The 12,020-nt window shown below is 42.2% G+C and overlaps 1 protein-coding gene across 2 annotated transcripts; it reads left to right on the top strand.

Annotated features, from left to right (window-relative positions):
* Positions 1–1,904: 1,904 nt before the first annotated feature.
* LOC117554474 (leiomodin-2-like) lies at positions 1,905–9,622 on the top strand. Of its 2 annotated transcripts, XM_034228924.1 has the most exons (3): positions 1,905–2,320; positions 7,262–8,503; positions 9,389–9,622. In XM_034228924.1, the coding sequence occupies exons 1-3, from the start codon at positions 2,057–2,059 to the stop codon at positions 9,407–9,409; spliced, it is 1,527 nt and encodes a 508-aa protein (XP_034084815.1). In that variant the 5' UTR covers positions 1,905–2,056; the 3' UTR covers positions 9,410–9,622. The 2 variants fall into 2 exon arrangements, with proteins under 2 accessions (XP_034084815.1, XP_034084814.1); XM_034228923.1 differs by lacking the exon at positions 9,389–9,622 and having other exon boundaries at positions 7,262–8,672.
* The last annotated feature ends 2,398 nt before the right edge of the window (positions 9,623–12,020 follow it).

Here is a 12,020-nt window from a genome sequence, read left to right as displayed (position 1 = left end):
ATTCAGTCTCTGGTTTTGTCACATCTTGAGTACTGTCCGGTCATATGCTCATCAGCAGCAAAAACACATTTACAGAAATTACAAATAGCTCAAAACAAGGCTGCCAGACTCGCTCTCCACTGTTTGAAGCGCACTCATATTGGAGTTATGCATAGAAGCCTATCATGGCTTCCAGTTGAGAAACGTCTGCAATTTCGTGTTATCACTTTTCTAAAAAATGTCCAATTTAGCAAAAAAACACTGTATTTTAAGATCAAATAGTTTACAGACGAGACGAGCATGACCATAAGACTAGACAAGCTACATCAGGCCATCTCCGGGCACCTAAACCCAGGACACATCTTCTGAACCCTTCTGTGTCTTATAGAGCTATAATGGAACTCTTTGCCAAACTACCTTGCTGACGTAGAGTCCAGAGCCTCTTTCAAGAAGAGATTGAAGGGCCATCTACTAATTGTTATGGAAATAATTGTCATAGACGCCAAGATGTGACATACAGGACAAACCTTGATGTCTGTTTACCTTCTTTAAGGACACAGGCTGCTTAGCCAATAATGTTATTGTCCCCATTCTGTGACCGGTCAATACTGGGATACAGATGGTCTGTGTTGTGGGTACACTGGGACACTTCCTTCTCTGTATTTGTGGACTCCAAGGTGAAATCTTCGAGGTCATAAGTGTCCGACGCAAGTAGCTCAGTGTTCCCACACTGTTTAGGCTATCTCCTCAAATATGTTGTTTACTCTCTGCGAAACCAGTTAGATGGGCTGGCAAGAGAGAGGCTCTCCAGAATTGACGTGGCGACTCTACCGTGAAGTCAGAACCTCTGACTCTTGGACTTGTGATGTGAATCCTCCGGCCGTTAACTCCAAATAAACCATCAGTGTTTGACATCAAAGCTACTGCTCCTACCGTGTCTCCTTCCTGAGTCGGTGACTCCCACTGCATAGCTACACAGAAGTTTCCTCTACACTAATGACCATGTGAGCTGAGAACCCTAATTTAATGTTATCTCATGCTGTGTACTGGTGGGTGTCTTGTGCACTCATCCTTGGCTGAGATTGATATTGAAAGTGGATGAGATTGTTGGTGATGTTGGTGATGTTGGTGATGTTGTTAATGATGTCAGGAATTATGTCTTGAATGTTGTTGTATTATTGTTGTATTGTTGTTGTATTATTGTTGTATTGTTGTTGTATTATTGTTGTATTGTTTTAAGTGTCGGACCCCAGGAAGAGTAGCTTTTGTCAAGAGCAAAAGCTAATGGGGATCCTTAATAAACATAAATCACATCACAGTCTTCATCAGCAGCTTCATTTAGTTCAGTTTTCATTGAATGTAAACATTTTCCATTTTGTCAGAGCACTGTCAGTAACTCTCATTCATGTTGGCTGAAAAGAATGACAGTGCAATATGTTTAAAAATGTAATATTGCAGATGGATGAAATGAAACCCAGTCACTGCTTTGTTTTTGTTCCAACACATGTCTGTAAGAGTGGTAACAACTCAGTCTGTCCTGACATTTAGGTTGTTGAGTTGTAGTGTAAACAGCATCTGTGTTCACAATCAGCTGTACTGAACATAGTCCTGCCATCCTCAGGGAGAACAAGTGTTTCCCGGACAACTTCACCACCAAGGCTGTGGCATTCATTCCAGTGTGTGTGGCATTCAGTGTCCGGACACATCTTCATCTCTGGTGTCTCCCCTACGGCGTTTTGTTCCCCATACGTTTTGTTCACAGGCCACTCAGAGGGTTCACATTCCTGCGGTAAGCCTATCTCTTTGACCCCCCCCCAACCCAACACCCTAAAAAAAGACAGGACCATCAGTGGCATGGCGGCCCTCCCCTTATTTCCCCTGTCAGGCTTCTTGGGCAGCTGGAACCAGACTCTCTGATTCACCACCAGTCTACCAAAGCATCTTTTATCTGAAGGAACTTAATGGAGGGAAGTCAATGACAAGATCAACAACATAAGGCACATTTGAAAGTACACAAAAGGGGGTTAAAGTGCAAGAGATTTAAGAGTTTGACGACTCCTCGAACGAGTGAAGGACCATGAGTACCTTTGGGTACCGTAAGGAGCTGAAGAAGAACGAGGAGGTGGACGAGGACGAGCTGCTGGCCACTCTGTCCTCCGAGGAGCTGCAGGAGCTGGAGAGGGAGCTGGCCGTCCTCGATGACAACGTCCCCATCGGCCTGAGGCAGAAAGACCAGACCGCCAAGATCCCAACTGGGACCTTCGATAGGGACGCCTTGATGAAATACTGGGAGGACGAGAACAAGAAGCTGGTGGAGGACGAGAGGATGGAGGACAGACAGGTGAGAGGACACATCAATACTCTGACCGCAAATCAATCTATTACAAGCAAGGGGTTGTTTAAAAAAGGGTCCCTGTTTGCACCATGCATCTGTAACTTTGAGGAAACAATAAGTTAACTAAATGAATGTAATGGGTTATCTTTTTGTCATCTCTTATTGATGGTCTCTATATCTCAATCTATTTAAATACTTAATAACAAATGAGTTGATATGTAAAGTATGAGTAATATAAATCTGCAAAGTAAATACTTAAGTTCCTCTACATTTATAAATGTAGTTAGTTGCATCACACTACGAAGGGAAAACTTTTTTTTGTATTCATTGATAAAACAAGCTTTATTTTTTATTTTTCTATCTGTATTTCCAGACAATATCGGAGCAATAACAAAGAAACATGTGCAGTATTTTAAGTAATGAACAGATTTGAGTGACAAGTCTTAACAGTCTCACTCTGACAAAATAAGACTCATCTAGAATAGATCAACACCCTGACAGCCCTTTTGGAGAAAAAGACGAAACAGATTCAGTTTGGGATTTAAGGAGCACTCCAAGTATTTTTCACATGCAGATCAGTTTACTCGTCATGATTAGTCCTTTTCATCCTGTGGAAACAGTGGTTTGGCGTCCTTAGAGAACCTGCAGGAGTACATCTTGGCTTAGAGCACAACTGTAAAGGAGAGTAAAACTATACTTACCTTCAAAACCTCTCTTAAAGAGCACCTTCGGGGGAGAGCATTGCAAAACTGGCCCCGGTAATGGTACAAATCTCAACCTGTCGTTCAATGGACAGCTTCCCCCCCCCATCTATGTATATACTCGCATTTTAGACTCTGTTACTAACTGTATATCTGTAGACTTGGTATGTCTTAAATGTCCGGTTAGGATGTATTAGAACGAAATCTAAAATGAAAATTGTAAATAAGCAATCTGTATGTAAAAAACCACCTGTATGTAAATTGTAAATAAGCCATCTGTATGTCAAATATGTCTTATATGTCTTAAATGATATGATGAATTGGAAATGGGGGACCCTGATGTAAAAAAGACGAAAGTCTTTCTCTGGTCTGCATCCCCTTAACAATTGTATGTTTTGAGCTGTACTGTACTGTACCCAATATACAAGCTGTTAATAAACTTTTCAATCAATCAATCAATCAGAGACTAGAAGCTATAGAGAACCGCAGTGACGCTTCCTAAAACCTGGAAGTAAGTTAGAATTGTTAGCACTTCCGGTTCCTTCGTCAAAAAGCAATGCATTTTCTCCATAGGGTTTTGGAAAATAGCTCGAAATAAGGTCTGTGGTTGAGACACATTTAAGAGATAAATCACGTTTTGTTCTACGACATTAAATACATCAGCAGTGACCCCACTGGTGATTTTTGAAGAGTTTACGTGTCTGAAAAACGATGGTTGTTACCGAGTGGCTGAATAGGACTACAGAAATTGTCGAGGCCGTTGTACGTCATTACGCCGAACACGTGAACACTCCCGCTAAATTTGTTTCCCCTGTGTTCTGCTTGAAAGCAAGTCCCTGCCTATCTCTAGTATCTGTATATCTATATCTGACCATTAGAATCTGTATTTCTGAAATTGTCGTTTTTAACACCGTAGTTTTACAAATTATAGAATAATTAATTACCAGTGTTTTCCAATTTTACTCGGCAGTTCGTTTCGTTAGCTAACGTTAGCTAAAGCTAGCGCTACTAGTTAGCTACGCAATGATTTGTTGCTTTGCTCCGGGTTGCAGCCACAGGTCTTCGCATGAAACGTGCTCGCTCTATCGTTTCCCGGCCAATGTTTTCCAAAGGAGAGTCTGGATTCGTGCCATGAGGTAAGCTGACGTTACATTTGTGTCCATGTCACGGTGAAATGTAAATGATGGGTAGTGACTGTATGGCGCTGCTGAAAAGACCGCAACATAAGTAAAGATAATGAATACATCCTATTAAAACCTGTGTGGCTTATATGATAAGTCTAATTAGTACAAGCAGCATAACGTTTCACCATGTGACTAAAGATTGCAGTCAGGGAAATCAGTTTGACATATTGAACTAATAACAAATCAACTCTGGCTGGCAGAGAACTCTCTGCTCCATAGCTTCTCTTGGACGTCAAATCACATGTACATTTTACATTTATATTCAATTTAATATTTAATATTCCATCCCTCACATACTTTTATATAATAACTTATATTTTGTTTTTCTTTTTATGCTGCTGCAACACAAACATTTCCCAAATTGGGATCAATACAGTAATATCTTATCTTAATTAAGAAATATAACTATTATAATTAGTGTAGCAGCTGACACCTATTTTCAATATGGATTAATCTACCATTTATTTCTTTAGTTCAATTTTGATCTATAAAAATGTCAAAATAGTGAAAATGTTCACGAGACAAAGTGCAAGGTTATATCTTTAGATGTTTTGTTTTAGTCTATGTACTGTATGTCTTAATGCTCTTATATGTGACGGTGTGACTTCCATGAAACTAATATTTGATATCTTCCCAACAGATGAGCTGACAGGAAGCACTCTAACAACCACAACATTGCAAAGGCGAGTAAATGTAAATTAAAAACGATTCTTAATGTCTTCTTCTTTCTTGCAGTGAGGTGAAGCTGACCTTGCACTTGGTGCCAGTAAGGATGCTCCTCACGCAGGCTGAATGTTACTCCTTCCTTACTGACACAGAAGCCCTTGATTTGCAATGCTTCACTAATTGTCATTTCCCTGGCTCCATAGGGACACTTTACCTCCAGCACAGCGGAAGACCCTACCAGACCATCTGGAGATGCCCCCAACACTCCTGATTGGGAGAGCCACAAACCTGACTCATGGACCTGCATCTGGGTTGCAGTGGTGAATGCCCTGACGCCCTCACATTCATTCATAGTCCCCCACTGTACAGACAAAACGCCATCAAGGGCCTGTTGTTGCCCTAGCACCCTGGCAATAAGGGAAGCAGTCACACGCTTTGACCTCAGGACAGCTCCAAAGTTGCTGGCAGTCAACCTTCCCTTCCTGAACAAATGCCAGTTTGGGTTGGTTCGCTGACCAGTGGTAGCCACCTAAATTGCCCTCACGTCCCTGATGCCCAACAGATTTGATAATTTCAGGAACAGTAAGTGTTTCCAAGCTGTAGTGTTCCTCTTCTGGCTCTGGGGAGAGAAGCCAAGACATTCCTGAGAACCTGCCCCCGAGTCTGTCCCTCAGCCAGTCACAATCTTCGGAGGTGGGCTCTCTTGTCAGCGGGTTGAATGAGTTATTGGTTGGAGGAAATAGCTCCTCCACTGAATGCGTACGTTTAGCTGCCTTTAGCTTCTTCCACTGACAGGGGGTGTGAGTGCAGCTGAAATTGTGGATGGCAAAGATGGCTAATGCAGCCGCATGACTGCATTTCCATTCTCCACGTGGGCATTCACATTTTGTGGAGAGAATTCCCCTTCTCCTGTAGATACCTGTGGTGGTGGGATTGTTTTATTATTTAAAATATATTTACATTTGTAATGCCTTCCCAATTATCCCTTTAATTGTTTATAGCCTACTGTATGTTTATTTCATGGATATTCTGTGTTTTCTGGTGTGTAATATTTGTAATAAAGATTTCATGTGACACATAAAATGGATTTGTTGATGGGAATTAATGTCACTAATGTGAATAAATTAACTCTAGGTTAACGGTACTCTTGCTATCACTACTCACCGACACTCTATAAACCATGTCTCTCATGCTAGCCCTGACAACACCGGTAAGCACACCTTCATCTAGGCTGCACTGTTGGACGTGTCCTGACTTGTAGTGGTTCTCTCCTCTATCTACACTCTTCTTGTCATCTTTGTAAAACGATATCAGACTGGTAATTGACACAGCCATGACTTCTAGTTAAATTCAGTGTGGCTCAAATGAAAAGCTTTGTTAAAATATGCAAGCGCGCGAAAGTCAAAGTCAGCTTTATTGTCAACAATTCTACATGTGTTATACATCCAGACATATCGTTTCCCACAGTGTGACATGTATACATAAAACAAAAAGGGCCTAGATAACCGGGGTATACAGTTTAAAATGTTAATAATATATTTAAAGTGTTCAAAGTGCAGTTTCAGTGCAAGTCACGATCTTAAATTGGCGTGACGTTGAAGTCGTGCGACCCTGCTGCTGTACTAGCTTGTAGTTCGTTTATAGCATAACGTTAGCATTTTGCTTCTGGCGACTAGATTTATGATTCAAAAATTATAAAAGTAGGGTTGACATGTGGAGATTATCCGGCTGAACAAAACGTGATCCGTCTCTTAAATGTGTTTCAACCACAGACCTTATTTCCAGCTATTTTACAAATCCTATGGAGAAATTGCATTGCGTTTTTGACGAAGGAACCGGAAGAAGTTTACTTCCGGGTTTTAGGACGCGTCACTGCGGTTCTCTATTAGGCAGGTGTGGAGTTTGAAAGACGGTGTCCAAATGTAGGATTGTTTTTGGAGCTTATCCCAAACTAGGGACTGAAAGCCAACGTATCTGAGCCTTTGTTGCCATCTTTTTGTAGTTTCATCAAAAGTACTCAAAATGGATAAAGGTTAACATCACTGTATGCATGTGCAACTTTCTGTGAAATGTTGCATGTTGGGCCAAAATGAATATCATTTTCATGTGAAGCCTTTTGCTTTCTGACCAAAGGGTCCTTATGGCGTCCTCTATCGGTTCAGATGCATGTTTACCGTTAAAACATACACACATATAATGATGTAGAAGGTGTTACATGTATCTAATTTATTTAAAACGTGTGGGTGGAAAACAGTCTAAAAATATAGACTGTCAGATAAATGCAAATGCCAGCTTTAATGACTGTCTGCAAGCAGTGGAAAGGGTTCTTCATTAAAAGTCAGAGGCTGGAAAATGTCAGGGTTTGACCTCGTTTTCTGTCCTGTTATTGTGTGCAGGAGGGACGCCAAGATAAGAGCAGAGGGGAAGGAGTGACAGTAACCACCGACACCCCCGGCAAGACTTCAGACAGCGACAGGAAGAAGATGTTACCAAAGGGGAAGAGAGCACAGAATGTGTCAAGCGAAAACGATGCAAAGGAAGATCAAACAGAAAAGAAAGATGAGTGTAAAAAGGAGGCTCCAATCAGGATTAAATGTCCTCTGAAGAACGGTCTGTCAAAAGTCTCAAAGGGTGAATTGAAGACGACTGAAACCACAGAACAAAACACAAACACAATTTCCGACAGAGCGAGTGGGAACACTATTGTCATCGATGAAACTCTGAAGCAGATCCTGAGTAACGACCCCACCGTAAGTGAAGTCAACCTCAACAACATTGAAGATATTTCCCAGGAAACCTTGCTTCGTTTCCCTGAGGCCCTTTGCACAAACACTCATGTCCACGTGTTCAGCCTCGCCAACACCCACGCCGACGACCGGGTTGCCTTCGCCGTCTCCAAGATGCTCCGTGAGAACCGCTTCATCAGAAACCTGAACATCGAGTCCAACTTTGTGTCTGGTCAGGGCATCCTGGCTCTGATAGCAGCGCTGCAACACAACCAGAGCCTCGTGGAGCTCCGATTCCACAACCAGAGGCACATTTGCGGGGGGAAAGTGGAGATGGAAATGGTCCAGTTGCTGAGGGAAAACACAACCCTGCTCAAGCTTGGATACCAGTTCGACCTTCCTGGGCCGAGAATGACGTCGACCAGCATCCTGACACGCAACCAGGACCAGCAGAGACAGAGGAGGCTCCAAGAGAAGAAGGAACACAGTCCTCCAGAGGTCTCGGGACAAGGTTTATCTGCAGAAAACACACTTCCAAACAAGCCATCACAATCTTCTAAGACTGTTGAAAAGCAGAACAGAAATCCCCCCCTTCCTCCTCCTCCTCATCCTCCTCCTCCTCCTCCTTCTTTAGCAGTGCCTACGAGGAAGATATCCGAAATGGTCAAACAGCACGAATTCTCAAACAACACAAAGACGCAGTCAAACCAAAAGAAGACAAAGACGAAGAAGCTCAAGAATGGCGCCAATGAAAAGGAGAGCGCAGATATTTTCAAAGACCTGAAGAACACCTTGAAGCCGTCCATCCAGAAGAGACGAGACGAACCGACACACCTGCCGCCGCCTCAAAGGTCAGGCCGCGACGACCTGATGGCGGCGATCCGTGGGAGCAGCATCGGGTCCTTAAAAAGGGTACGACTTCCCAGAATTTTGTATCCTGGAGTGATAGCATCGGAGACATGGTTTAGCCTCCAAAAGCCATTAGACCCCCTCAATGTGAAATCCTGCTGTCACCAGAGGACAGCTTCTGTCATTCCTGGAGTCTCTCTCATGTTATAAATAGTTTGACTTCTCCACCGCTGTATGATAAGACTGGTGGCTTCTGGGAAGAGAGCAGATGAGTGTTATTCAGATTTCCACTAAGTTTAGAGACAAAGTAATCTGGTCCAAAGTGTTTTAAAGAACAACATTAATTAAACTTGGCAATGTGGTTACAATTCTTATTAGGGTATTGCAAACAAATTGAGTTGAATAATTCATGAAATCAGCAAACACACTCCAAATAGTAGATGTGATTTTGGAAAACAATGATGTCCCTTGAAAACAAACCCATAACATGTTAGCAGACTTCTACCGCAGCTGTTTCCATAAGAGAAGAAAAGTTTCCATGTGAGTCGGATCCTCTCCAAAATGTATCGTGTTCTACCTTCGCCAACATTACATGATTCAGCCAAGATTCATGAAAATCTGGCTTGAAATCAGACCATGCGAATACGTCATAAAGTCAGATACAGTAACTCTTTATAGCCTTAAGTGTAGCCAGAAAGTCAAAAGTAGATTTTTTCGTTAGGTTGTGCTATGAAATGTTCATTTTGGGTGCTATAACCAGGGGCGGACTGGCCGGTACTGAAGTGGGTCGGTCGGACGATGTGGGCCGGCCGGATAAGTCCCGTCGACAATTTACTAGCGGTATTTACTTGCGGTACTGAAGTGGGCCGGTCGAGAGTCCCGGGCTGATTTGTAGTCCCAGTCCGCCCCTGGCTATAACTCAATATGTGTGCTATTTCTGTCTTACAGGTGGATCTGTCCCAGGCCTGAACTCACCTGCTCTACAAACCTGAACACCTCTCACTTTTTATAAAGTATTTCATTTTTATTTCACGCTTAAATGTCACTTTTTGAACCGTATCTTTTTTAACTTGTCACACGGCGTAGCAGCAGACTGCTGAGTGTTTTGTTACCGTGTGGAACTCACTGTGAACTCTGATGTGTCGAGAAATAAAGTTTGGAGCAAATCCTTCCTGATACAGAGAGTTGTTCATTTGTGTCTCTTCTTTATTTTTAGATTTTCTCCAGGTCAGAATAATCTTTAAAAACATGTATACAGATGAATGTATTTTGGTTGAAATCGTTATTTATTCAGCTGATTTGGCTTTAGGTCTCCCTTTGACATTTAAACTTTGATTCCAAAAACAGCCAAGTGTGTTTTTTGTTGTTGAAGCCTCACAAAGTTCACAAAAACCTATAATAAAGACATTTGTGTTATACTGTATGGGCTTTTACAGAAATTGTATCATATATCATGGTCAAACATTTAGTAATATTATCCTTGAGTTTGGATGTAGAGATGTTTTTATGTATACGGAACATTGCAAGGGCTCCCTTAGCAAAACGCTGATGGCATTTTACCATTGGATTTCGCAAAATATTGCAGCAAATAAGATCTTTGGCAAACACAAGTCTATGATCCTTACACGTGTTGAGAATATATCCACTTAGTAACACCACTTTTACCATTTTTGAAGCACATGTGCAATCTCCAGGTTTAAAAGCTAAGGCTATAAACAAACAATGCATTCAAGACTTCACGTCACCACCGCTAAGCTAATGGTGGCTAATGTTGGGCGTGATGACGTTTAGTTGTCCCGTTTAGACACTTGTTAATTCCCCAGTGGGGTATTTACTGACATATTTAGTGTCGTGGAGCAAAATGTCAACATTTTCTTCAGCTTGTATTAACCATGGACATTATTTGTTAGGGTAATTAGGGTGTAAAGATGGTACAATGCTGACTCATTACTCTACCGCTCTATAAGGAAACCTCATCCAGAACGTGCATTCCTTATACAATAGTAAATCCCCTATCAGTGGGTTGTAAAAACATTCTCTTCTTCTTGTCACAACACCTCTAAAGACTTCATTATGTTTCATACAACAGCTTCACATGTTGGTGAGAGGAGGATCAACTCATAACCGCACACAGAGAGATGTTATAGCAGCAGCTGCAGCTTTCTGTCCATCAACACACACACACACACACACACACACACACACACACACACACACACACACACACACACACACACACACACACACACACACACACACACACACACACACACACACACACACACACACACACACACACACACACACACACACACACACACAACACACACACACACACACACACACACACACACACACACACACACACACACACACACACACACACACACACACACACACACACACACACACACACCACACACACACACACACACACACACACACACACACACACACACACACACACACACACACACACACACACACACACACACACACACACACACACACACACACACACACACACACACACAACACACACACACACCTGTTTGAAGTAAATATGGACGGTCTTCAGGGAGTAGTTTGTGACCGTGGGACTCCCTCAGTACAACTCATAGCTTTAACGAAACGCCACGTAAATGTTACTCATGTTTAATTGCGGGAACATGAAATTGTCCACTTGTGGAGTGCTGAGAGACGCAGCAGTGTGTGTGACTCACTGTCCTGAACTCACTGTCCCTCATTAGGACACTATCTATTAATCATCTATCTATCTATCTATCCATCCATCTCTCTATCTATCTATCCATCCATCTATCTATCCGTCTATCTATCTATCTATCTATCTATCTATCCATCTGTCTATCTATCTATCCATCTATCTATCTATCCATCCATCTCTCTATCTATCTCTCTATCTATCTATCTATCTATCCATCCATCTATCTCTCTATCTATCTCTCTATCTATCTATCTGTCTATCTATCTATCTCTGTCTATCTATCCATCTATCTATCTATCTATCTATCTATCTGGGGTGTAACGGTACACGTACCCGTACCGAAATTATTCGGTACGGGCCCTTCGGTTCGGTACAGGTGTGTACCGAAGTGTACCGAACGAATATAACGTTAAACGTAAAAAATTGAGAACGTGAACAACTTTTTGGAAGTAATCTCAGGTGCTGCGTCGCAGCATTCAGAGTAATTTGCTCACATTGGGTTCAACGCGTCATAGAGCGAGCAGGTCATTTCATTGGATGAGAGGCATACTATGAGAGCGGGTCAGAGGGATGCGTTCAAATTTAGTCAGTAATTTGAGGAACTGTCGAAAATTAATGACGAACGCAGATAAAGTTGAGCTCGAAAATCCTCCAGCATCATTGAAGTCTCCGGTTTGGGAACATTTTGGTTTTGCAGTTACGAACAAGGATGACGGACAAAGACAGGTGGACCGAACCAAAGCTGTTTGTCGGCATTGTTCAACTAAAATTGGTTACGCGGCTGGCAATACATCAAACTTGCACACTCTTGAAAAGGCATCACCGGAACGTGAATATCACCGGTACCAAAAGAAA

The sequence above is a fragment of the Gymnodraco acuticeps genome, unplaced genomic scaffold, assembly GCF_902827175.1.
Source record: "Gymnodraco acuticeps unplaced genomic scaffold, fGymAcu1.1, whole genome shotgun sequence".
Classification (NCBI taxonomy): Eukaryota; Metazoa; Chordata; class Actinopteri; order Perciformes; family Bathydraconidae; genus Gymnodraco; species Gymnodraco acuticeps.
This window is presented reverse-complemented; position numbering and strand designations above follow the sequence as displayed.

Excerpts from the sequence above, each read along its gene's own strand:
- LOC117554474 (XM_034228923.1), top strand. The coding sequence starts at position 2,057 with ATGAGTACCTTTGGGTACCGTAAGGAGCTGAAGAAGAACGAGGAGGTG. Across the intron at positions 2,321-7,261 it reads AGAGGATGGAGGACAGACAG|GAGGGACGCCAAGATAAGAG; the intron begins GTGAGAGGACAC and ends TATTGTGTGCAG.